This window comes from Mus caroli, unplaced genomic scaffold, assembly GCF_978045245.1.
Source record: "Mus caroli unplaced genomic scaffold, Mus_caroli_1 scaffold_11, whole genome shotgun sequence".
In the NCBI taxonomy this organism is placed as follows: domain Eukaryota; kingdom Metazoa; phylum Chordata; class Mammalia; order Rodentia; family Muridae; genus Mus; species Mus caroli.
In genome coordinates this window covers 86,063,030-86,087,266 of record NW_028227266.1, presented here as the reverse complement: position 1 = coordinate 86,087,266, position 24,237 = coordinate 86,063,030, and the positions used below count along the sequence as shown (strand labels likewise).

The 24,237-nt window shown below is 40.2% G+C and overlaps 1 protein-coding gene across 1 annotated transcript in view; it reads left to right on the top strand.

The window, feature by feature from the left end:
- Nucleotides 1–24,237, top strand: part of Cep162 (centrosomal protein 162) — a 68,709-nt gene that overhangs the window by 4,316 nt on the left and 40,156 nt on the right. Inside the window, exons 3-13 of the mRNA XM_085827822.1 lie at nucleotides 810–933; nucleotides 3,735–3,881; nucleotides 4,173–4,356; nucleotides 6,151–6,218; nucleotides 10,552–10,670; nucleotides 12,109–12,139; nucleotides 12,551–12,667; nucleotides 16,634–16,825; nucleotides 17,363–17,444; nucleotides 21,352–21,625; nucleotides 22,854–23,115. Coding sequence (XP_085683948.1) covers nucleotides 810–933; nucleotides 3,735–3,881; nucleotides 4,173–4,356; nucleotides 6,151–6,218; nucleotides 10,552–10,670; nucleotides 12,109–12,139; nucleotides 12,551–12,667; nucleotides 16,634–16,825; nucleotides 17,363–17,444; nucleotides 21,352–21,625; nucleotides 22,854–23,115 — 1,600 coding nt within the window. The remainder of the gene's footprint in view (nucleotides 1–809; nucleotides 934–3,734; nucleotides 3,882–4,172; nucleotides 4,357–6,150; nucleotides 6,219–10,551; nucleotides 10,671–12,108; nucleotides 12,140–12,550; nucleotides 12,668–16,633; nucleotides 16,826–17,362; nucleotides 17,445–21,351; nucleotides 21,626–22,853; nucleotides 23,116–24,237) is intronic.

The following is a 24,237-nucleotide window of genomic DNA, read 5'->3' as shown; positions in this document are numbered from 1 at the left end:
TATAATAGGTAAGGAGCAGAAAGGGATGAATAAATACCAGGGACAAAATGCTTATTTCTCTGGTTACTACCTCTTCACCCACTGAGACCCAGAACTCTGTCATTGTAACAAGTTTTCTCAGTTGCCACTTGTTCTTAGGCCCTAGAAAAATGTCCAGGATAGAGGATTTTATCCTTTATTTCTTTTCTAAGCAAGTATATTGATCAGATTTTCTTATTTTTGTTGTTGTACTTGTTTTAGCTAGTGTTTCTGTTGCTGTGAAGAGACCACCATGACATCTGCAACTGCAAAATTAAGTATTTTTATAAAGAAAAATACTTAATTGGGGCTGGCCTACAGGTTCAGAGGGTTAGAACATTATCATCACATTGGGAAACATGGCGGCACACAGAGAGACCTGGTGCTAGAGAGGTAGCTGTGAGTTCTGCATCTGCATCTGGATCAGCAGGAAAAGGATGGCCTGGGACCTGGCTTGAGCATTTGAATCCTTCAAAGGCACCCTCAGTGACTTCTTCCAACAAGGCCACACCTCCCAATCGTGCCACTCCCAATGAGCCTATGGGGGCCATTTTCATTCAAACCACCACAGCATCTTACTTGCTTAGTTCTACATATAAATCGGTATTCAAAGACACATGCTTGAGTTTTAAGTTTGGCCGCCAGTATCTGGAGATGGGATTTACACATTGTCACTCAGGCTCACATGATAATTGAGCTGAGAGAATAAAGAAAAATAAACATTGTAGTAATATCTGAGGCTTTGTCATATGAAGTGGATTTTAAAAGTTAGTAACTTGTATTTAATTCAGCTTTCAGATGATTCTTTTGAAAATTCAAATAAAACACCTAGACAACCTAATGAAGACAACAAAGAAATGAAAAAGAAAGACCCAGTGCCTTGGTGGATAGCCGAAGATGATTTTGAAGATGATGGTAAAGCCTGTTAAATTTTTCTTGTTGTGTTAAATCATTTGACCACAAGAGGTCAGTCAAGACTTTTCAGTCTAGACTGTATTACTGCACCACTGCACCATAAAGGAAACAATACTAATGTCGTGGATTTCTGAGGCTTGAGTTGATTTTCATATTATTCAACTTTGTTTTACGTTATGCAACTGAGAACGCCTTTTGCATTAGTTTGCATTAACATCATTTATATACATTCGAATTAAGGAGATAAATCAAGTATATAATCTGCCACTATATTCATGTAAGCAATTAACAAATAAGTATAATGTGAAATCTCAGTTTGCTAATAAGTCATGAAAAGCAACTTACTTCCTCAACTGTAACAAATGCATTCATCTTCTCTGACATGTCTTTATACTTTTCCCAAGATGTCCCCAGTCACATTTTATGTGTCCCCAGTCACATGCAATGTGACTTTACGTGTTGCTTACATATATAATAGGAGTACATCATAGATAGTGCTATCTATGACCTGAAGCAAGTCACACTGTGTATGATAGACTTCTGTGCATGCTGCTGCTACAGTTGTAAAGAAAAACGACTACTGCTGTGTTTGCAGTACTTGTGGGTCGGGTTAAGCACAACCATGGTGAGTAATAGAATTTCTGTTTTCTGTTTCTCCTCTTTACAGGAAGATTTTTTACCTATGGCTTTTATGATTGTTGTTTCAGGTTTGTTTGTTTGTTTGTTTTTCTTTTCATCCCCACTCCCACCCACCCCCTACAAGACTGAACCCAGATTCTTTAAAGTGACATTTGAGGTTCTACATAATCCAGTGGTAGCTCTGTCTACCTCATGTGATCCAGCCACACTCAGTTATTCTGTCTTCTAGAAACCCCTTTGGATCCCAGCCTCTGGGCCTGACTTCATAGCCTACGCTTCTCTGCTGTCTCCTCTTCCTTGTCCAGTAAGACTCAGTGTCACTGCGTCACATAGTCCTTAGTAGCCATTCTAGCTTCCTGTTAACACACGTGTTCTGTTTGAGCTTAGAACACCACAGGGGCCCTTCCACCTTGTGTGGCACTCCAGGACTTGGGAGCTTTGTGTAGATGCAAAGGGCTTCATGTAACAATGCTAAGAATGCCTATAAAGAATTCTTTTATAAAATCATTTTTACTGCTAGTGTTCAAAAAAGATATCATGCCTGCCTGAGGATCCTGTTCTCCTAGCTAGGCTGCCGTGTCTGGCCTCAGTGGGAGAGGATGTGCCTAGTCCTGCAGAGACTTGATGTGCCAGGGTTAGCTTGGTGAGGGTAGGGAGCTTCCCCCTCATCAGAAGAGAAGAGGAGGAAAGATGGGGGAGGGGAGGAACTTGGAAAAGAGGGAGACTCCAATCAGTATGTAAAGTGAATAAATAAATAAGAAAAATATCAAAGGATAAAGTAATTTGAAAATCATTGCCAAGGCATTGAAGCCTTTTTCCCCTAGAAGATGCTAAATCAGAACAGAAATATGCAAATATTCCAAAAGGAAAGAATAGCTTTTAGAACAAAAACACTTGCCTGTAGCAACTAAAATTATCAGTTTTTTAAAAAAGAAGGTCTCAATCCAAAGTAGGTGTAGTCAGTAAAAAAGCAGAGAAAACTAGACAAGGCACAAACCCATTTGCCTTCACTAGCGCACAAGAGAGCTTCACTATACTCCACCTAGAGTTCCCAGTCACAAGCATTTAGTGAGTTCAGAGTGTGTTCTCTTACCCGGCATTATTGTTCTCACAAGATGGGCGTCCTGCCATCAGATCAAAGAAGCGTCTGAGAGACTTGTTTACCCATCCTAAGGAGAGGGACACATCTGTTACCAGTCTTGAGTAGCTACCATTAAACATTAAAGCTGACCAAATTCTGTTGGATATTGGAATTTTTTTTTGATTGATTGTCATAAGGCTAATGGGTTTTGCCTAGTAAGTGAAACTGTAATTCTCTTGCTGGTCAGTAACTACATTATCTGTGAGTTTCTGTTGTGTTGTCTCTGGTGAGCCTTTTTTGTCTCGGTCACATCTCTTGAGCCAGAATGAGAAGTTGCCACAGCAGCACCCCAACTGTGGTTCCCACTTAGTCATCTGCAGTATCTGTGGGCAGATCTTGACTTTGTACACAAATTATAATCTGACCTTGTAAGACTATTACTCACATAAAGCCATAAAAGAACTTGATTCCGGAATCCAGCCAAGGATTTGTGTCAGGTAGATAGCTGAAGCTAACTATAACCGGAGTCAATCATGAAACATTTTTAATATGACCATTTTATCTCCGTTTCCGAGAAAGGGAAACATTCACAAATGTTAGAGACTGTGAAATCATCCCCCTCCTCCAGCAATATTGCACATACCCAGGAGTGACACTTTCCCAGTATTTAAAGAGTGATTACTTCAAACATGTTTTGGTGTTTTCTTGAAATGACACTTAAACCAACAAGGATCTTGTCTAGACCTCGTTTATGTCCTGCACCCCCACCTTGAGTTCTGTGTGCTGGTTCATACTCTTCACAGTCTACTTCACGCAGCAAAACTGTATAAAGGAATCTTATGCAAATTTTAAAAGTGTTCTTTTTTAAATTAAGGGTATTGTAATCAAACAGAATTACAGGGTTTTTTTGTGAATTCTAGGTCTAGTTATTTTTTTGTGTAGTATGACAGATTTGTTTTGTAGACATTATGCACAAAATTAGTAAGACGGTATTCTTCTGTTGTCATTATGAATATAATAGCTCCCTGGATATATCTCCCTGACTATAAATATGAATACCAACTCAAAGTCTTGTCCCCAGGACTGCTTGGAACAAATGTGAGCTATTTGAAGACAAAGAAGACATATCAACCTGCTGTGGACACAGAGGAGGAATCTGCTGAAAAAGTTCAATTTCTTAAGAGCAGTGGAACCTCCATCTTAAGTGTTGACAGCTTAGAAGCTAATGGTGAGACGTGGGGTACGAGTCAGGAAGTCACTGTTACTGGACTTCAGAGACTTGGTAGCAGTGGGCTCAGCTGTCCTGCAGCATACATCACCAGTCATACAGACAGGTCAATGCTCTCCCCAGAGAGTCAGAATCATAACTTAGAGAGAAATTCAAACTTACAGCCTTATGTACCTCTGCTTGGTGGGGGGGAGGGGGGGGAGGTTCTAGTACAGTATCCATAAAAGCATTACTTAATTTTATCAAAGTTGTGCATATTAACAAAATTATTTATCATTCCTTTCTCTGTAGAATTGGTTGTTTCTGAGCCCCATCATAGCACTCTTGGTTTGGGCTTGGACACATTAGAAGAACAAGAGGAGAAAGAGCAGTTCTTTGCCAGGCTTGAGAAAGGCTTGACGTCTTCTATTGATTATTCGAAATTAAATCAAGAACTAGATTCTGATGACTCTGCACAATTGAAAGCTTTACATAGGTAAATATAATAAAAACATTAATTTTGTGCTTTTCTATATGTTCATGAATTCTGGTAGATAAACATAACAGACAAATTAAATCTCATCTCTGCCTCTTTTTTTGGAAATGATGCCTTCAGTGAATCTGGAGATTGCTAGTTCAGCTAAAATGGCTGACCAGCAAGCTTCAGGGATCCATCTGTGTTCAACTTGTCACCACTGGGATTACAGGCACACAGTATGGTTTCCAGGGACTTGAATTCAAGTCATTTTGCTTATCCGGCAAGCACTTTACCAACAGCCATTCCCCTACCTCAAATTTTATCTTTTTAACTGTTCTGTGTTCGTTATGGTCATGGGTTTTCTTATGTATGAACAGAGTATGTTAAGGTGTAGTTGAATCTCCATTCTGCCTTTAGATACCTGAAATTTCATACCTAGACTATCAGAACTATAGTTGTACACTGCCAAGTCTTTGCTAGGAGAGACATTTACTTTCTATGAACAAAGGAAAATAAAAATCCAGGAAACTATTATAAATTTGCATTTAGAAAAAGAAGCAAAGGCAGGTTTGGTTTGTGTTGTACCTTTGTGCATGTAACTCTGTTGGTTATCAGGAACCTCGTTTATATAAAAATCCTAGTTGATTGAGCTGGCCACTCTTGTGCATAGTTGATATTGCCATTCTTGAATCTTTGCTAAGGCCTTTAACTTCCTTAGCTTAACTATCCATATAGTTGTGTACCTTCTTATAAATGAAAATCAGTTTGTTTGGAATTTTAAAAACACAAAGGTAGAATTAAAAGAGTTGGGAGTATCTGTGGGAAACTGTAGCCAACTCTAAAGATGCTTGCTCTCTGATACAGCAGATACAGCAGTACCAGGAGAGTGGGCTGTGGGTTCCAACACAGCAGTATGCTTACAAGCTTCCAGTGTTGTAGCTAGTGACAGTTAGCAGGAGTCCTCAGTCAGAAGCAATGGACTGTATTTCTCACAGCCATGCCAGTACCCAGGTCAGAGCCCTGCCCTAGTTACATTCTGTTACCGTGACCAAGGCAACTTCTAAAAGAGAGTGTACATGGGTCTTCGTAATTCCAGAGGGCTACAGTCCATGATGACAGAGCAAAGGCATGGCAGCAGGAACAGCTGAGAGCTCACATCTTGATCCACAGCACTAGGCCCAGAGTGCTAACTGGGAACCCTGGGCTTTTGAAACCTTAAAGACTCTTCCTTCCTGTAACACAGCTTCTCCAACGAGGCCATACCTGACCCTCGCAAACAGTTGTACCAACTGAGAAACAATAGTAAACTATATCATCCTATGGGGGCCACTGTCGTCCAAACCACTGCAAACCACATTTCAGCTTCCATTAAGAGTTAGATTTCTTACTAGCATATAAATGCTAACCTCATTTCGTGGACTTCTGTTGTTTTGTCCTTCCTGTAAACTTTACTTAATTCTCCTCGTATCTCCTCGTTCCTAATCTCTGAGGAAGAGTTACCTGAGTCACGGGATGATACATACACATCATATGCACGCATATAAAATTAATGTGGTTTGTATTTAAGAAAAATAGCATTTTCTTTTAGTTATTTATGCTTCTATAATTTAATTTTGTCTTAAGAATTTTTGTTTTTACAGGTTTTTTTTTCCTTCTATCTCCCCAATTTTTAGTTTTGGTAAAAATTTGGTAGAACTTGGGAAGAAATAATTTAGAATTTTAAATTTCTAGAAAATTTAAAACATATGGTACAACATTGTATTGTATGAATATATATTAACCTGTAATAATACATGTTAAATATTATTCCAGATATCCACGTAATTCAGAGCCAGCTGAAGATGGATGTGAGAATGAATCAGAACACGAGGAACTGCCAGGTAACTGCACTGAGAAAATGATATAACACAGACATGATGAGAACAGTACTGCAAAGGTAAACCACATTGTCGAGGGAGATTCTCAGAGAAGCAGAGAGTACAATGCCTGTGTTATTATGTCAACAGCTAAGCATTACCACTGCCTCATGTGTTGAAGCTGGGCAGAGTTTTATGCAGAGATTGTGGGAATCCAAGGACAGAGCAACCTCCAATATGTGGTGCCAAGAGGCAACACCTTTTCTCTCTTCTGACTTTATGTTAAAGATAAAGTCTTGCTTGGCAGTATTGGCTGGCTTTGAACTTACTCTGTAAAGCAGGCCAGCCCTAAACTCACTAAGTAGGCCAGGCTGGTCTAAAATCAGAGATTTTCCTGTCTTTGCCAGGTGTTGTATTAAAGTGTGTGTGTGTGTGTGTGTGTGTGTGTGTGTGTGTGTTATTTAAAATGGTTTGATCTAGGCCGGCGTGGTGGCACACGCCTTTAATCCCAACACTCAGGAGGCAGAGGTAGGTGGATTTCTGAGTTTGAGGACAGCCTGGTCTACAAAGTGAGTTCCAGGACAGCCAGGGCTACACAGAGAAACCCTGTCTCGAAAAACCAAAAAAAAAAAAGGTTTGATCTAGCTGGGCTTTGCTTTTCTGATGGTCTGCTCTGGTGTGTAGTTGGTAAGCATCTACCCTTTACAGATGCTGTTTACAGTTATGAGCATTGTTTTCACTGTTAGTCTTTTGAAATAAGAATGTTGCTATATATCCTATGCCTACCATGAACTCACATCAATCATTGTGCCTTGGCTTCTTGAGTCCTGGATTTCACAGTCAGCTTGTTTTCTTTTATTGTTTTTCTTCTGCATTCTCCTGGTTTACTTATAGAATGCTATTCTATTCCCTCTGTTGGCTTTTTTAGTTAAACATTTTTGTTGTATTTTTGTCTTAGTTCCTACAAATCACACATTTTTTACCTTATTAGAGTATTCTCAATAATATTCTACTTTATATGAATTTTAATAATACCAAAATAACCCCCTCATGATGCCTATTTTTAGGTATTTTTTGTTCTACTTGTCTTAAAATACAGCCTATGTTGTTTCTGTTGTTGGTCTTTGAAGGAGTGCAGTGTGTCCTTGTGAAGACTTGCCTTGCTCCACGCTTACCGTCAGGTCCTGTACTCTGTATTTCTGGACACAGATTATAGTTTCTACACTACTGTTTTCCTCAGTACGAGGAACCCTCTTTAAGCCACCAAGTGCATGCTGCTGTTAAGAACAAAGTCTTCTAGCTCTACTCCTTGAAAATATTCTTTACCTCATTATAAAGAATGTCTTATATGAGGTACGGCGGCTCACATCAAGGCTTGGGAAGCTGAGGCAGGGAAATTGAGTTAAAGACTGGATTAGACTCTGTAGTGAGACCCTGTTGAAAAACAAGTAACAGGAAAGGAAGGGACAATTTCTCAGTGTAGGCTTTTTAGGTAGTTGAGGGTTTTTTCAATGTTTTTCCTCTGACTACATTTCTCATGAAGTCACTCAGCTCTTTCTGTAGTTACTTTACGTGTATACCATCCCTAGGGATCTGGAGCTATTGGCTTTAGTCCCCTGCAGGTACTACATGTCCAGGTTCATTTTACTAAATGGTTAGCATTGGCATCTGACCCATGCACATCCTCATGTGTCCTGTGTCACTTCTGTGTTTGCTTATTTTATACCCGTAAGTGCAGCATAAACAGTGTTACTCTGCTTTGTTTACAGAGTGATGACAGAGAGGAAAAGGTGCAATGTCTGGTGCACACACAGGTTGTCTCCACACTTTTGTCCACAGTTGGTTGAATCCATAGATGTACAACATGGACGTGCAGGCACACTGTGCTGCCTGCCACCTGGTTTTGTTTATAAGATTTTCTCTTTACTTCCGTACTGTAACTTTCAGATTCTGACCATCCAGGCTGCTTTTCTCATCCTCATCCTGCTTGGCGATGTTTAGCATCTTCACTGTGCCACCATTTTGTGCTGTGTCATCCCTCGTCCGGGTCCCATGACTGCTTGTTGCCCATCCTGTGCTCCTCACCACAGGTGCTGAGCAGTGAGTTTCACCTCAGGCCACTGAGAGCCTTCGAAGGACTTCGCTCTCAGACACCAGCTCTTGGTACTAAGCCTTCGTGGCCACCTCTTCGTTCTTTAGTCTGCTTGCTTTGCAGTCAGTTCTTTTTTTCCCCCTAGAAGTTCTTTGGGGTTTAAGTTTTCCACTCTCCTCATAATGTTTATTTTTGTCATCTCTGTAATGTCAGTCTTCCTATAAATTATATGATTTGTTCTATTCTGAGTCTCTTGGCTGCTTGCTGTGGATGTGGGGTCCCATTCTTTGCTTTCTTTTGTTGGATGTTGTGGGTTTTATGACATTACTTGGATTTCACTCCTCTGGTGTTAACCCTGGTAGACACTCAGTCGTGCAATGCGTTCAATTTGAAGCACTTCTTGTTTGGCTCAGCAGGGTGTGGAAGAGCTGCTGTGAGAACCATTTGTCTGCTACACAGGCAGCATTCCCTTCTGAGGTTTCTTCTGAAAGTCCACAGTGATAAATGGGGTCCTTCCACTCACTTAGGTTACTATTGAAAAGTCTCCCTGACTTGTGTGACCTGAGGGAACTGTTCAAACACAGCCTTGACACTGAGGGTTTAGTATTTAGTAACCACCCAGACACCCAGAAGGACCCCCAACCCAGTGACCCATGCAGGTCTCCTCTGGAACTCTTTACCTCTCATGTCCTTGCCTCATTAATGTAACACAGCCTCTGCTCCTCTCAGCCTTTCTCAACTCTTTCTTTTCCCAACTCATGGAAATTCTCCACGGTCCCCCATAGTCCAAACCGTCACACCTTCCGTGATTATGGACTCTCGTCTCATCTCTTTATGCTTCTTCAGAATCACATTTTCCCTGACAGTTATTTCATGTCTAAAAGCAATTACTTCATATATTTTGTCAAATTGTTTACAATAAAATTTGAATCCAGTTTCTTTAACTCTAGCATGACAGAAAAAGGGTTTTCAGATCACATTTTACTCAGTTTACAGATAAATTTGTCAATAAAGGAACATTTAGACTTTTAATTGTCTATGATTTGCTTTATCTGAATTTTAAGAACATATCTTGTTTTGAAATTTATAATTTTGAAGTTAATAGAAGAGACTGTCTTGAATGTGTAATATCCTTCTGCCAAAGTGGTTAGAATCCTACAGACTCACACTCTCAGTGTATCCGTAGTTGGCAAGATTGGGTACTAACCAATGGCATTTCCTCCTTACTTAACACCAGCTCTCCTCATGACAGGTTCTAGGAAGGACTCTGGTCTTTCATATGTTGTATGGTAATATTTCCCTATAACTTTTTCAGTTACTAAATGAAAATATTAAAGTGTAGTTTGGAAGAATGCACATTAGCAATTTTCCCATTTAGAAGAAAGGGCTGAGTACTTGCTTAGCTTGTACAATACCCTAGAGAAAGACAAAGAAAAGGGATGTCTGGCTTCGTTAACTTCTAATACAGATGAAGCAAAACTAGCTCTAATCCTGTCGGTACTATGACACATCATGTTTGCCCTTAAATTGTGCATGTTGTACATGAAGTGCTCCTTAAATACTACTTAGCTCTCAGATCTGTGTTCCTTGAGATAAGTACTGTTGTCAGCTCTACAGGTGAGAACTTCAAGGCCTGAGGTTTTATGATAGATCACCATACTGAAGCTGAAAGTAGTGGGGTAAAGCATTGAATATAGGCCTCCCTGCTCCTGGACCCAGGTCACACTCTTAAACACTGTTATTTATCCTACTTTTACATACTACTGTGTACACCCACACCATAACTCTTTCCATGCTGAGAAAGGGTTCCTTCCCTTCAGCCCACTGATCACAGTCAGTCTCTTGATTTAAAAACAATAAAGAACTTAAAAACTGATGAAAGAGATGGTGGCCAAATCACTCCTGCCCCATCTTCCCCATGAGTACACAGATGAAATCAGTTGACTTGGAGACACCTTTTCCTTCCACTGCAAAGACACTGAACAAAGACATCTAGGAGCTTTACAGCAAGAATTGTCCAGGACTGGAGAACAGCAGAGGTCCAGTAGTGCGAATATTTATGTAAGGAACATGACAAAGTACAGAAAATAAAATAACCCTAATTTTAAATTGAACTCATTGGGGGGGGTGGGGGGCGAGAGAAGTGCCTTCATGCTGTCACTTCAATGGATTGTACTTAGAGCTATCGTCTGTGCAAGCCAGCAATCCTTTCTTAAAATTTGACCTTGACAGTGTGACCCTTCTGTTCCTAACAATAACCTTCAGAAACATACAGTGATGATTTTGAAGATGCTGAGGATACTGATGAACCTTTGATCACTAAAGATGAAGAGACCCATCCCAAAGAGAACTCTGAGTCAGGAAAAGACAGCTTTCCCAAACAGGTACCTTGTCCTTCAACCATTTTGTCTGCTTTCATCAGCTCGGCTGACCTGCTGTATGAAAACTCGAGGTAGAGTTCTTCATACCCTTGCTCATTGTTAACTAAGCAAGTCTCAGGTGTCAGTATAAATTAAACAACCATGATGGTTGATGCTCTCTTTGTATAAGATGGCCTTTGCTATATTGATTCCTTAAGGTAAGCTTAGAAATTGAATACAGTATTAATGCTACTTTTCGATTGGTCTCTGAAACTGACATTGTTGTAAGTTGTGTCCTTATGAAAGGCTGTAAATGCCCCTTCTCCAGACCAGTAAGAGGGAGAGTGTTAGAGTCTGGAACGCATGTGGCTAAGATAAGGAGCCAAGCTGTTCTGCGCACATCGGCTGCTGCTCTCTAGTTCTGCCGTCCCTCAGTTCTTACCGTAATGTGTTAGGGCTGCCATTAAATACTACCTGTGCACTATCATTTATCACTTAAGCTATACAGTAGTAGTTCATGGGATTGTCACTGTTTATTATTTGGTCTTGATCTGGACAGTCTTTTGGGGGGGCTGTTAGAACAAAATGTTTTAAACATGTAAAATTGTAAATTCTCTAAATAGAAACATTGAGGTTGTACATAAATGCTTTCATTTTTAAGGTATTTATTACAATTTCTTAAGTGAATATGTATCACTCAGTTTGCAAGAAACAAGATGATTTTTAAATTAACGGAAAAATAAGTGTGACCTCACAATATCTTTAGAAACTTAGTGGTATTTATGTTTGAAATTTGGCAATCTCAGTGTTTTATGAAAATTAGTCAATAAAAAGCATGATGGTACCATTTATCAAGAAAGTGTACTCTGCATACTAATATGGAACCTTCCCAAGGAGCTGAGTAAAAATCAAAATACTAAGAAACTGAAGTTCTAACTGTAGGGCGATGCTGTATTCTCTGTAGCCACGAAGGGAATCAAGGGCATTGCTCCTTAAAGATGTGGTGGTTTTGTTATTTGGTAGCATGCCTATCTGGAGTTATATGTCTTTCAAACTATAGAGGAAATGGAGACTTGGATTTATACTTGGTAATTAATTTTTGAACAATTTATTGATAATGTTATAATCTTAGGATCCAAAAAAATTGCCTTATTTTCTTTGATTTTTTTTCTTTTAAAAAAAGAAAGAAAAGCAGAATTTTTAGCAAAGTAGATGAGCGGGTGGCCTCTAGGTACGTTTAGAAAATCTTTTTAAGGCCTAAAATAATTTTGGAAATTGCCCAGGTTTAGAAGAGACACGACTAAGTTCCTACAAAGCTGTGGCTCAGGTAAGTGTTAGTGAAGGAGCCTGGAAAACATGCTTCCTGATCTCTCATAGCTCCTACTTCTCCAGACTCTGTCATTTTTGTGGTCATTCAAGTAATTTGGCTTTCAAAACATGTAATTTTCTTCTTTTAATTTAGGAGGAAGAGAAAACTGGCATGCTGGCTAATGGTAAATATTAATTAGCAAATAATTAGACTTCAGATATCTCATGTAAATAATTTTGAATAAAATGTCTTTATTATAAGTGTCTCTCTAAGGAGCTAAATTCCATAGCCTTTCTCAGTCATGCGTCCTCCATGCCCATCTTGGCCAAGTCTGTTATGTTGAAAATGTTTCCTTTTCTGTTTTTCTTGGGACTTTTACCTTCTACATAAATGTGTAGATACACGGTCACTTATGTGCATGCTGATGTCAGTCCATTTTCTGGTACAGAAAGTCGTGTTTGTAGAAGCACACACATGGTTATACACTTTTTTTCTGTAAATATTTGTTCTTAAGCGTTGCACATGACTCGTTTGTTGACACACAGTCTTCTGCGCCCTTCTGTGCCCCTCACGTCTTTCTTTCCTGTTGCTGCAGTTGTGCTGCTTGATTCCTTTGACTCTGTTGAGGATGTCGGCCTTAGCAGTCAAGAGAAAGCAACCCCTAAAGCAAAGGCCCCCCCAGAAGTAACAGACGACGGACCGGCAGAAACAGGTAAAGTATGTGAAGCCTCAACTCTTCTCTAATCACTGCAGGATTCTCTGTGAGTAACCGGCTGCATTTCTAGAAAAATGGATGAAATAACCATCTAGACATTAGAGACATTCATTCTCATAGCAATGTCTGGCAATACAGGGGAGTGCTGTGGCTAAGAGTTAGCTAGCTATTACGCCTACCCACGATGCTCACCGTGTGTCGGGGAAATGGGACATGGGTCTCCCTATGCATTGTGTAGTTCTCTCCTTAGCAGCAGGCTAGGTCACGGCCTTAAATTCTGAACTAGTTTCCTTACAGCTAGTAACAGTTTTGTGATAATGCATAGACCTATCATTACCAACTGAATAGTATGTGAAATTAAGATTGTGCCCATCAGAATATTTTATTTTGATGTAAAGTGTAATATATTCTTGTTTCCAACATTGGGACCTTTTTAACCATCTTGCTTTGCGGGAGGTAGGGGGGTGGACTCAGAGAACTTATTAATTTGTCAGGTAAACTGTAATGCCTGGATAAAAAGCAGTAGAAAATACCAACTCTAAGCATCTTAGATTTTGTTTAAACTAATTGGTTTCTTGTTGCAGTGCACGATGCCTATAGAGAAGCCCATGCACCTTGCTAAATAGCTCAGTATACTTTATCTACTTTAATGTTTGAATTGTGTGCATGTGTTTCTATTAGTAATCAGCAGCCCAGATAGGTAACGTGTCAGTGATCTCTCATTAGCACCATGAAATTCTTTATGCTAGGCTGTATTAAAAAGGTTAGTAAATATAAAAGTGAGGTTTTCCTAAATGAGACTAGATTATTTTCATTTTTATTTGTATTCCAGACAAGTTTTTGTGTCATGGATGCATGGCTGGAATAGTCATCACAGGATGATCATTGTTCCACGAGTCTAGGCCTTTTCTCTGCATGTGACAGTCGGTAACTGTCTATAGTTGAAAGCAGGGGAAGCTTGGGACTTGTATAAAGTAACTCTATGGAGTCCTGTCTTTTTCAGCGTAAGGCAGAGAAGTAAGCCTTCTTACTGACGTAAAGCTCATGAAGGGAGGTCATTTGCATTAACTTTTAAAGTGCTTTGAGTTGACAGAGAACCTTTTCCTGCTCCGTGTCCAAGCAGCCTTGGTATATCTAGTTCCTAACCTTTAGGTCATTTCTTTCTCCACATGTTTAGTTCTTTATTGCTTTAAGGCAGTAGTTCTCAACCTTCCTAATGCTGCAGCCCTTTAATACAATTCCTGATGTGGTAATCCCCAACCATAAAATTATTTCCGTGCTATTTCATAACTGTCATTTTGCTGTTATGAGTGTAAATATCTATTATACAGGATATCTGCTATGTGACTCCTGTGAAAGGGTTGTTTGACCCCAAAGAGGTTGAGAGCTACTGCTCCAAGACCTGCAGCTCCCCTAGGGACCCTTCATACCTACTGAATGGTATGGATGCTCTGTGCTGCATGGATGCTCTGGATGCATGGATGCAGGGCTTTCTGTAATGTACATAGCAGCTCATCCAGTGTCCGCCTACTTTTGTAGAAAAAATAAAGCATTTTATGGCTTTTCTTTTTTTCAAAAAAAAATTATTTTCTTGGTTGTTCCCCCCTAGATGTGACTGTAGTGGGGGCAGGTAGGTTCACTTCAGTATAAAAGATGGCAGAACAGGCCTTTCCCTCGGGTTGTCTTTAAAGAACACTGCTCTTTAACTGTTGGAAACTGCTCTAATAGTATCCTCCATTTTTAAGTTTATCTAAGATGTTTGCTCTTTAGTGTGTGTGCTTCAGACAGTCTTGATTCACCTAGAAAGAAATTTCCATGCCACTCAACCCCCCTTACAACTGTGTTCTGTACAGTTTCTGTTATGTGTAGAACATGAGATTATATAAACTGTATCATTGTTAAGCATTAATTAACCATAGATGTCAAAAAGGGAGACTGGTCCACTGTTAAAACAATAAAATATCAAGAAGATATTCGTGAAAGTATTAGGTCATTATCCTCATTAGTTTTTCCCAAAATGTGTCAGCTGTTGAAAGTAAGGGCGCTAGGGCAGGAGGAGTAAATGGTGGCTGTCAAGATTCTGTGTTCTGAGTGGCTGAGTAGATAAATGGTCCTTTTATCTAAAACTAGGGAACACTGTAGTAAAACAGGCTTGGGTGAGGACTATAGGGAATTTAGTTGGGAGTATGTTGTATGATTGACTTTACAAGACATTGCAAATTTAAAGAGTTTGGTGTTTCAAAAAGAGGACAGAAATATAGATTGGGGAATAATGAAACAGGCATATAGAGAAGGTTATTATCTATCACATCTTGATGAAACTGGCAGGGCTTCAGATACCACTGTTTGTTGGAACACTTGCTCGGTACTTACAAGGTTCTGGATTTAGACTCCAATGCTTTGTACAACAAGCATGATGGTTTGTGCCTATAATCCCAACACTTGATCAGAAGTTCAAAGTCAGCCCAAGCTGTATAACAGCCTGAGGCCAGCATGGGCTGCATAAGATCCTTCCTCAAAAAAGAAAGGAAAGGGTCTAGAGAGATGGCTCAGCAGGCAAGGGTTCTTGCCTTTCAAGCCTGGTGGCCCAATCTCTAGAACCAATAGATAGACATAACCAACTCCAGTGTTGTACTTTAACCCCCACATGTATTTATATGCATACCATATATATCTAATAATAATACATAATTTAAAACAAAGAAAAGCACCGGGCGTGGTGGCGCATGCTTTTAATCCCAGCTCTTGGGAGGCAGAGGCAGGCGGATTTCTGAGTTCGAGGCCAGCCTGGTCTACAGAGTGGGTTCCAGGACAGCCAGGGCTACACAGAGAAAGCCTGTCTTGAAAAACAAAACAAACAAACAAACAAAAAACAAACAAACAAAAAAAAAGAGGACAGAGGGGAGGAAAAACGGAAGAATTAACTGGGCTTTTAAAAATATTCAGAGGGTTTTAAAAATATTTAATTTAAAATTTAAATTAAAAATTTTAAATCTAAAAATATTCAGAGGACTAGAGATAGACCATTTGATGGGTGTGGTGGTTTGAATATGCTTGGGCCTTGGGTAGTGGCACTATTTAGAGGTGTGGCCTTGTTGGAGGAAGTACATCACTGTCGGGGTGGGCTTTGAAGCTCTGCCCAATGCAGAAGAGTCAGTTTCTCCTGGCTGCGGTCAGATCAAGATGCACAACTCTCAGATCCCTCTCTAGCACCATGTATGCCTGGACACTGCCATGCTTCCTGCCATGATCATAATGGACTAACCTCTGAGATGTAAGCCAGCCCCAATTACATTTTGCCTCTATAAGAGTTGTCTTGGTCATGGTGTCTCTTCATAGCAATTGGAGACACTTAAGACAATGGGCCATTGACAAATGAAAAATGGAAATGTGCTGACTGGAGTGGTAGGAATTACAAGAAGAAAAAGTGAAGAGGAAACAATGACCAAGTAAAGGGTAATTAATATCAGGTGTCTTACAAGCCCAGAAAGGACACGTGACTGGAGTTGGCCATTCAGAAACAGCTTTGAGTAATCGTTGTTTTAACAAGATGTTGAAATACTCAGTGGTTTGCAGAATTAGAGGAACATGCTTATAGTAGAGCCATTACAGACTGAGATGCTACCACACAAGCAGAGCACAAATGTTAGTGTAAGGCAAGGACAGGGTCCTTCAGAGGGATGCATCCATATAGAAAGTGTAAGAATAGTTTTACCCAGCGCAGAGATGTTGGTTGAGGACCATGAGAAGGCAGCAGTTGATAAAGTTAGACTTTACAATTATATCAGGACCGGTCTCACCTTGCTGTGACTTCACGCTGATAGCTTACCCAGGTTTTGCTTGACTCTACTTTTGTAGTAATGCAGTTGTCCTGCAGCCTTGTTCACCATTCATGGGAGACTAAGGAATGACTCTGTTTTGTCTGTATGAGGTGATGCACAGGAGTTGTATTTATTTCAACAGGTGTTCCTTATGGACAAAGCAGTGGTGACACTGAAGCCCTGCACCAAGCTTACTGTCATGTAGCTCATTCTCTGGGAGACACAGGCGAACCAAGAATTGAGGCTAGCACTGTGCAAACTGTCAGGAGCTCCATAAAAGATGGTCTTCAAGAAAACGAAGAGTCTTCAAAGAACATCTCTACCACCGAGTCCGGTAAAAGCTGACAGACTTAGTGGACGGATGATGGGTGAACAGACAGAATTTCTCTATTTATCATCTTTAAATAGAATATTTTTAGAAGAATATTTTGCATATAATTTTTGTGGTGATGACTTCTTGGTGTTTGAATGTAAAGGGCGTGATCAAATGAAACCCCACCTGGATCAACTCCACAGTTAGAGCTAAATGTAGAATACAGCTCACATTCTAATGTGCCTTGACCAAACTAAGCAGCAAATTTGACACACACACACATATATATTAATGTTTTTAATAGAAAATAGTATTGAGGTTAAAAAGAAAATACATAACAAATGTGTGTCTGGTCTGGGTATGGATAATAGAGATGTATTTTATAAGTTCAAAGAAAAAGCTCCTGGTGCAGTTTTGTTATACAAACTTAGGTTATTACATATGCCATTTGTTAACTATATGAAGTAGAGAAGCTGTGATTTGGGTGAGATTCAGTGTGTAAATTAAGCAATTTAGGCATCGATTTTGGTTTTTCATTTAACTGTTCTTCTCTCTTAGATTTGCCCACAGTGGAGGAGCTGATGAAGCCTATCAGGATCGATTCCTATGGGATCAGGGCCTTTGACTTGCAGCCTATCAGGTAGGAGGTTTGGGCAGTGCCTGTGTAGGATGGCTGCTTAGCTGAGTAGTGTTTGCTATTTCACTTCACAGGGAATCTTATAGCCGTTTATTCTGTGGAATCGTTCTAGTGAATTAGTGAAAACACAGGCTTCCGTGTGTCTACCCATGTGCCACTGCTGTCTCCATTAAAATTCTCCTGAGACCAAGAGAAAAAGAGCTACTAAGAAGGTGGTGCCATTAATGAGTTATAATGCTTTCACTGGAAATACGATTCCTCGTCTTTCAGTGGCACATGGATAGTCAAATCATTGTGAGGAGGAAATTAATTGTATTTTTATGTGAATCATTGGTTTTCTGTTTTATTAATCAGTTCTGACTTAGTCACCAGCTGGCCATCATCTCACTGGCTGAGCTCTAAGGTCATGGGAGAAGTAGACTTCGTGGAAATCCTGCAGCTCCAGGGTTTGGTGGCAGAGTTTGCAGGGCTCTGTCACACCTCAGGGCAGAGTAACAGTCACAGGAACCTATTGCAGACAACTCTGCATTCATGTAGCATTTGCAGTGTCATATCCTCCCCTCACATCCTAGAACATACCAGCAGGCACCTCACCACAGCGTGATGACACTTAGCATACATCACATGCTAACAGTAAGCGAGAGCTACACATTCTTTGTGCGTGTTAATTCAGCCTGTCAGAAGCTCTGAATCTAGTTCCATTGCTTTCCATGGTTCACAGACAAGAAAACTGAGGTCTAAGTTTAAAATAACTGTCTAAGGTCATATGTCCCTAATGAGAGAACACAGGCGGTTCATATGCTAGCCACCTGCATTGTTCCAGTCTCTGATTCCTTGAAACATTCCATGAAACCATCCAGTCATTATCTAATTTGTGTTTCCACATTCATTTTGAGCCCCAGCTTTTGCCATGTTCTCATTGGGTAAATCTGCTTGTGATTTCTTGACCTTGTTCCTACTTAGGTAGTTGAAAGGAAAATGACACAGAGAAGCTTAGGCTAAAATCTGCCCCTCAAATTGCAAGTGTGGTCTCACACGGAGCTGTGTGCCAGTCAGCATACAGAGCAGAGCCTGCCACTCAGTGATGTTACAGAGGCTCTTCTTAGATAGCTTGTAAAATTATTTTAATGTTATGAATTCTAAAACATACATTTCTATATTGTTTAAAACCTGAGGACAAATATCTTTTCTACAGCAGATCCTGCTTTGGTATATACCTATAAAGGGAATGGCTGGATCATGCTGGATCTGTTTTTACTCTTTGTGATGCAGTATCTTTCACAGCATCTGTACTGGTTGTCATTTCTACCAGGAATGCACAAAGGTTCCAGTCCCTCCATCCTCACCACTGATTTTGAGGATTATCTTGTTTAGGGTTACTGTTGCTGTGATGACGCACCATGACCAAAAGATACTTGGGGAGGAAAGGGTGTATTCAGCTTACACTTTCATACTGCAGTTCATTATTAAAGGAAGCCAGGACAGGAACTCACACAGGGCAGGAACCTTGAGACAGGAGCTGATGCAGAGGTCATGGAGGAGTGGTGCTTACATGGCTTACTCGGCCTCTCCTTACAGAACCCAGGACCACCAGCCCAGGAATGCCAGCATCATATCAGCCATCAATTATTAATTAAGAAAATTCCCTACAGGCTTGCCTACAGCCCCATCTTCCTGAAGCATTTTTTAACTGATTTTTCTTCCTTTTGGATGATTTTAGCTTATATCAAGTTGACATAAAATTACATCACAAAGATGTTGTACTAAGGGGAGTAAGTCAGCCAAGAAGAAAACAAACACCATATGCCCCTGTGTGTTTGAACTATATGAAATACTTCAAAGTCATAGGACAAAAAGAAGAAAGGCAGGAGCCCCAGCAGTAGCTTGGTGAGGGGATCTTTGATGCTTGCAGAGTTTCAGCTTCACAAAATCAGAATATGGGCATGGGTGCTGTAACATTTGTTCAACATAACAATCATAATGTTTTACCACTGAAATAAGCACTTATAATAGTAAAGATGGTAAATCTTATGTTAAATATGTATACCTCAAAAAATAATAGAATGAACAGATAGCAAATAAAATGAAAACAAATATCACTACATGATGCAGGGAACAATAATTTCAGAAATGTCAGTGCAGCTGTTAGCACATTTTAAATCTTTAGCCATCAGCCATCACTTCTCTCTCAGTCACACCTGGGTCAGTGATGCTTCTGGCCTGTTTGGCTCTAGTCAGCTCCACATTCCATGTTCGATTGAAAGGTCTTTGCTAGATGAAATTTTAAATCTACTTGATGTGTTTGGTTCTTGACCCTCTGGAACAACGACCCCAAAGACCACACAGGATATATGGCTCTTGTGAGAGACACCCAGGCACTCTTTGAACTGAGAATTCTAATGAAACTCTATTTCTCATACCATCTTCCCAGAGTGAGTCCTGTTGCTGATGTCTAGACATGAAGAGAAAGCCCAATAGGTTTTTTTCTTGTCAGTCCTCTACAGGAGCCCATTCTGTCCTGAGTTCATCTGGTTTCTTGTAATAGCCAGTCATAGCCAGTAATAACCAGCACTTCCCATCATTATATCTTCTCTAGCCACCTGCTTATTCCTATTGCTCTTACTACCCCAGATGTGTCATGTAGTCTGCCTCGTGTGAAGTTGTAGGTAAAAGATTAGCAATGTTTTTCATGAAAACATAATTACCTTTCTCTAGCCTCTACTATCAGTTTCCTGACACCTAAATCCCACCTATCCCAGCACTCACATTCTAATGGCAAGAATTAATAAATGATCCCATCCCAATGCAAGGGAGCAAGGAATGCAGCCTAGTTGGTACCCAGCAAGAACAGGAAACACTTTGGTTTAGCATCTACACATCCTCTGCTGCCACAAACAAGGAAGAGCCTGATATTTCTCCCATTGGTTTTAAGTGCTTTAGGCATTTCCAACATTTACTGAGTAACTGTCTACATAATATAGAAATTGTAGCCTCTTAAACTATTCTTCAATTAAAAATCATAAGATATTCCTATTTTTAGAACCCTTGTGGTTTACTGGTATTTAACCAAATATAGGACATTCCTTGAGTTATATTTCTTAGATTTAGAAAAAATATGTATATGAATTTTTTTCCTACATATATCTCAGTGCACCACATGCTTGCCTAATACCCATGGGAGCCAGAAGAGGGATTTGAAACCCCTGGAACTAGAGATCCAGGCAGTTGTAAGTCAGTCTATGGGAGCTGAGAATTGAAACCAGGTCCTCATAAGAGCAGCAGGCTGTCTCCAACCCATATTTCTGACTTTTTAATACTTACCTAATTTGTTTTAGTTCATTAAATGGCAAATGCTTTATTTTAAAATTCTGGTGATTTTTTTTCTTTGTGTTTTAAATTTTTTCTATGCTTTGGTTATTTTATGCTTTTTAGTTTTTATACTCCATGATTTCTTGTTATAAATTATAATAACCTTAGTCTTACAGAGATTTATTTTTAAAAAATTTCCATACTTCAAGTACATGTGGATTTAATAAGAAATTGTGGATAAAAATTACTGTGCTGCATTAAAATTATCTGAAATTAGAATTACACATGCTTGTAATCTCAGCACTCAGAGTTAGAAGAGTCAGGAGTTCAGGATCATCCTCTACGAAAATGGGAGTAAGAGGCCAGCCTAGGCTACATTAGGCCCTGCCTCAAGAGAACAGAAAAAATGTAAGCAGGTACATCATAACCTGTGTGTCCTGGGCAGTTGGTATTGATTTTGTCGTGTTGTGCTGTAACGACAGATTTAGCATTGTAGCTTCATCTCAGTAGTTAACAGTTCATGCGTATGTACAAATGTGGGTGGGTAGCTGAGAAATTCATGCTACCTTCAGTTTATACTGTGCTCTGTTTTATTCTGTAGCCTTAAGAAAGCAGCGGACAGTAAAGAAGCTGAATCTGTAGGCTCTTTACCCCTGAAGACGAACACAAACACTGTGTCTCAAGACACTAGACATGTGATCCAATTTCCCCACAAACACAATGAGAGTGTGGTTCTACACAGGACAGCAGATGAGGGCGTGGGCAGCAGCTGTCCAGCTACAGAGGAGCATTTGGACAAAATGTACCTGGAGATTTTGAAGAAGAAAACATCTGTTAACCCCTCACTATTACCTCAGGATGACAAAACGAACCAGGTGAGATGTGTGTGCTTGGATTAATGGGGCTGATGACATCATCTTTGGGTGCTGTCTTTCCTGTGGGTGGGACTTATTACCAGAATGTCCAGTCTCCAAGCTCAAAGTAGCCCCAAAGTAGCATTCACTTTCTTTTTTTTTTTTTTTTTTTTTTTTTTTTTGGTTTTTCAAGACAGGGTTTCTCTGTGTAGCCCTGGCTGTCCTGGAACTCACTTTGTAGACCAGGCTGGCCTCGAACTCAGAAATCTGCCTGCCTCTGCCTCCCGAGTGCTGGGATTAAAGGCGTGCGCCATTCCTTGTGGTTCTCTCTTGCCTTTTCTTTTCTGTCTCTTACCCTTTAAGTGAGTGTAAGACTTGGACAGTTTCAGAAGTCGTCTCTGTATTACCGCATTGCTCATGGCTCATCTCCCTCATAGTCTGCACCACAGGAGAGTTGGCATTTTACAGGATTGTGATTAGCAACTGTGGCAAAATTCACATCTCATTGGTCCTTCTTTCTCTGTTTTTATGTTTTTGCTTTATAGGTCCCAGGTTCCAATATTTTACTTTGACTTTCTCACCTATAAAGCTTCTCAATTCTGTGAAGTGAGGCAGCGTGTTGCATTAGTGTCTTTATTGTTACTGTGAGAAAATACTATGGGGGGAAAAGTGACTTGGGGGAAAAGGAAAGGGTTTGTTGGCTCACAGTTCAAGGTATAGCCCACCATGATGGGAAAGTCAAGGCAGCAGAAATGAAGAGGACCAGAGCAATGAATGCAGGTGCAGCAAAGTTCCTTTCCCCTTCTGTGTCGTCTGGGATCCCAGGCAGGGAATGATGGTGAGCCTGCTCACCACCATCAGGAGAGTCTCCCAACCGCAGCAGGACTGTCGGGTTGACAGTTCACTAACCGTCACCAGTGTAGCTATTGTTAATGTACCTTAAATCCAGAGAAAAGAAACATACTATTTTGATTGTCATTTCAAAATATCTTCATCCTGGATGTCTTCATTGTACTGGTAGCCACATAGTTACAAGCTTATTAGTTTGAAGTACTTTGTCCTAATGCTAACTTTGAGGATAGGTTTCAAAACACTGAAATTCTAATGAGGTAGAGACCCTTGCTATAATAGTTTGCCCTTTACAAACCTCATTGTTTGCTAATCACAATCTTGCCATTTGTTAATTTTCACTTGTAATAGTGGTTGAAGTTCATTCTAATACTAGAGGGCTTGTCCTTGTTATATGCAGACTTCCAGGTCCCAGCTCGGGGCTGGGGAAGAGGTGCCTGTCATTGGTAAACAGGTTCCATGTAAGAAGGCCAGAAGCACACCTTCTTTGCCTAAGAGAAAGCCACAGAGTGGACTGTACGCATCAGCTCGGAGCTCAGGCTACGGCAAACCCAGTTCACCACTCCAGTTATTTTCAGCCCTTGAAAAGAAAACTTCAAAGGATAATACAAAAACTAAAAGTGTGAGATCCATTCCCACCTCAAATCAATTTAGAAAAAAAGGTAAGAGTATATTCTTATCAAGCCAGAACTGGATACATAGAGTGCATTCTTTAATTTTTTTTGGTTTTGTGGAATAGTAAAGAACTCTATATTCCTTTGGGGCTGACTTCAGTTTACATTTTACATTTACAGCTTTTGACCCAAGACAGTGGCAGTAAAAACAGTGAAAAGCGGTTGATGAGAATATTGAAAATATATGTAAAGGTAGAACCACTATAGGAGATCAAACAGAACGAGGGTCTGAAGAGCAGGCAGAGTGAGCAGGAGGAACCTTGACAGAATTTCTAGTCTAGGGAAGCTGTATCTCAAGGACGCTCTACTCTGCCATTTGCTGCCCACAGGGGAAGAAGCAGGACTGAGAGCTGCCTTTGGTTTTAACAAGCAGGTAGCCATCAGCAATGTAGGTCATTTCCCTGAATCGCAGACCAGGCAAAGCAGACTGAATGGGAGGAGGAGAGGATGAGGTAGAGTTAGTGCTTCAAGTAATAGAACATGCTGGAGGAAAGTGCCTGTGAAAGACAGAAGATGGCATAGATGACTGGGGGAGAGGAGTTAAGAGATGCTTTGGGGGTCAGTGCAATAGCACGGTGGATGAAGATGTTTGCCACTCCATCCTAGCAACCAGCATTGGTCCTAGATCCAACTCCTAAAGTTGGTCTCTGGCTTCTACACCTCCACACACACCACACACATGCACCCACAATATTAAGTAAATATTTTTAAGTTTAAAAAAAAAAAAAGAGTAACTGGAGAGATGACTCAGCACCTAGGAGCACTGGCTGCTCTTCCAGAGTCCTAAGCTCTAGCACTCACAAGGCAGTGCATAACTGTCTAAAATAAACTCTGATGCCCTCTTCTAGTGTGCAGACATACATATAGACAAAACTCTCAAATACATAACATAAATAAACCTGCTTTTATTTTTTTAAGAAAAGAAACTTTTGGTTTTGCTCTTGGTGGCAGTGGTGACTGTATATGAGTATGCTGTTAGGAAAGACTGAGTAAAAGGAGAAGAATGGGCAGTGTAGTAGGTAGAGGAGTAAGTGCCAGGGTGGTGGTCTTGCCTTAGAAAAACTGTAATGGTGCACAGTAGGACTTCACTAGCTGGCAATGTGGACAGTC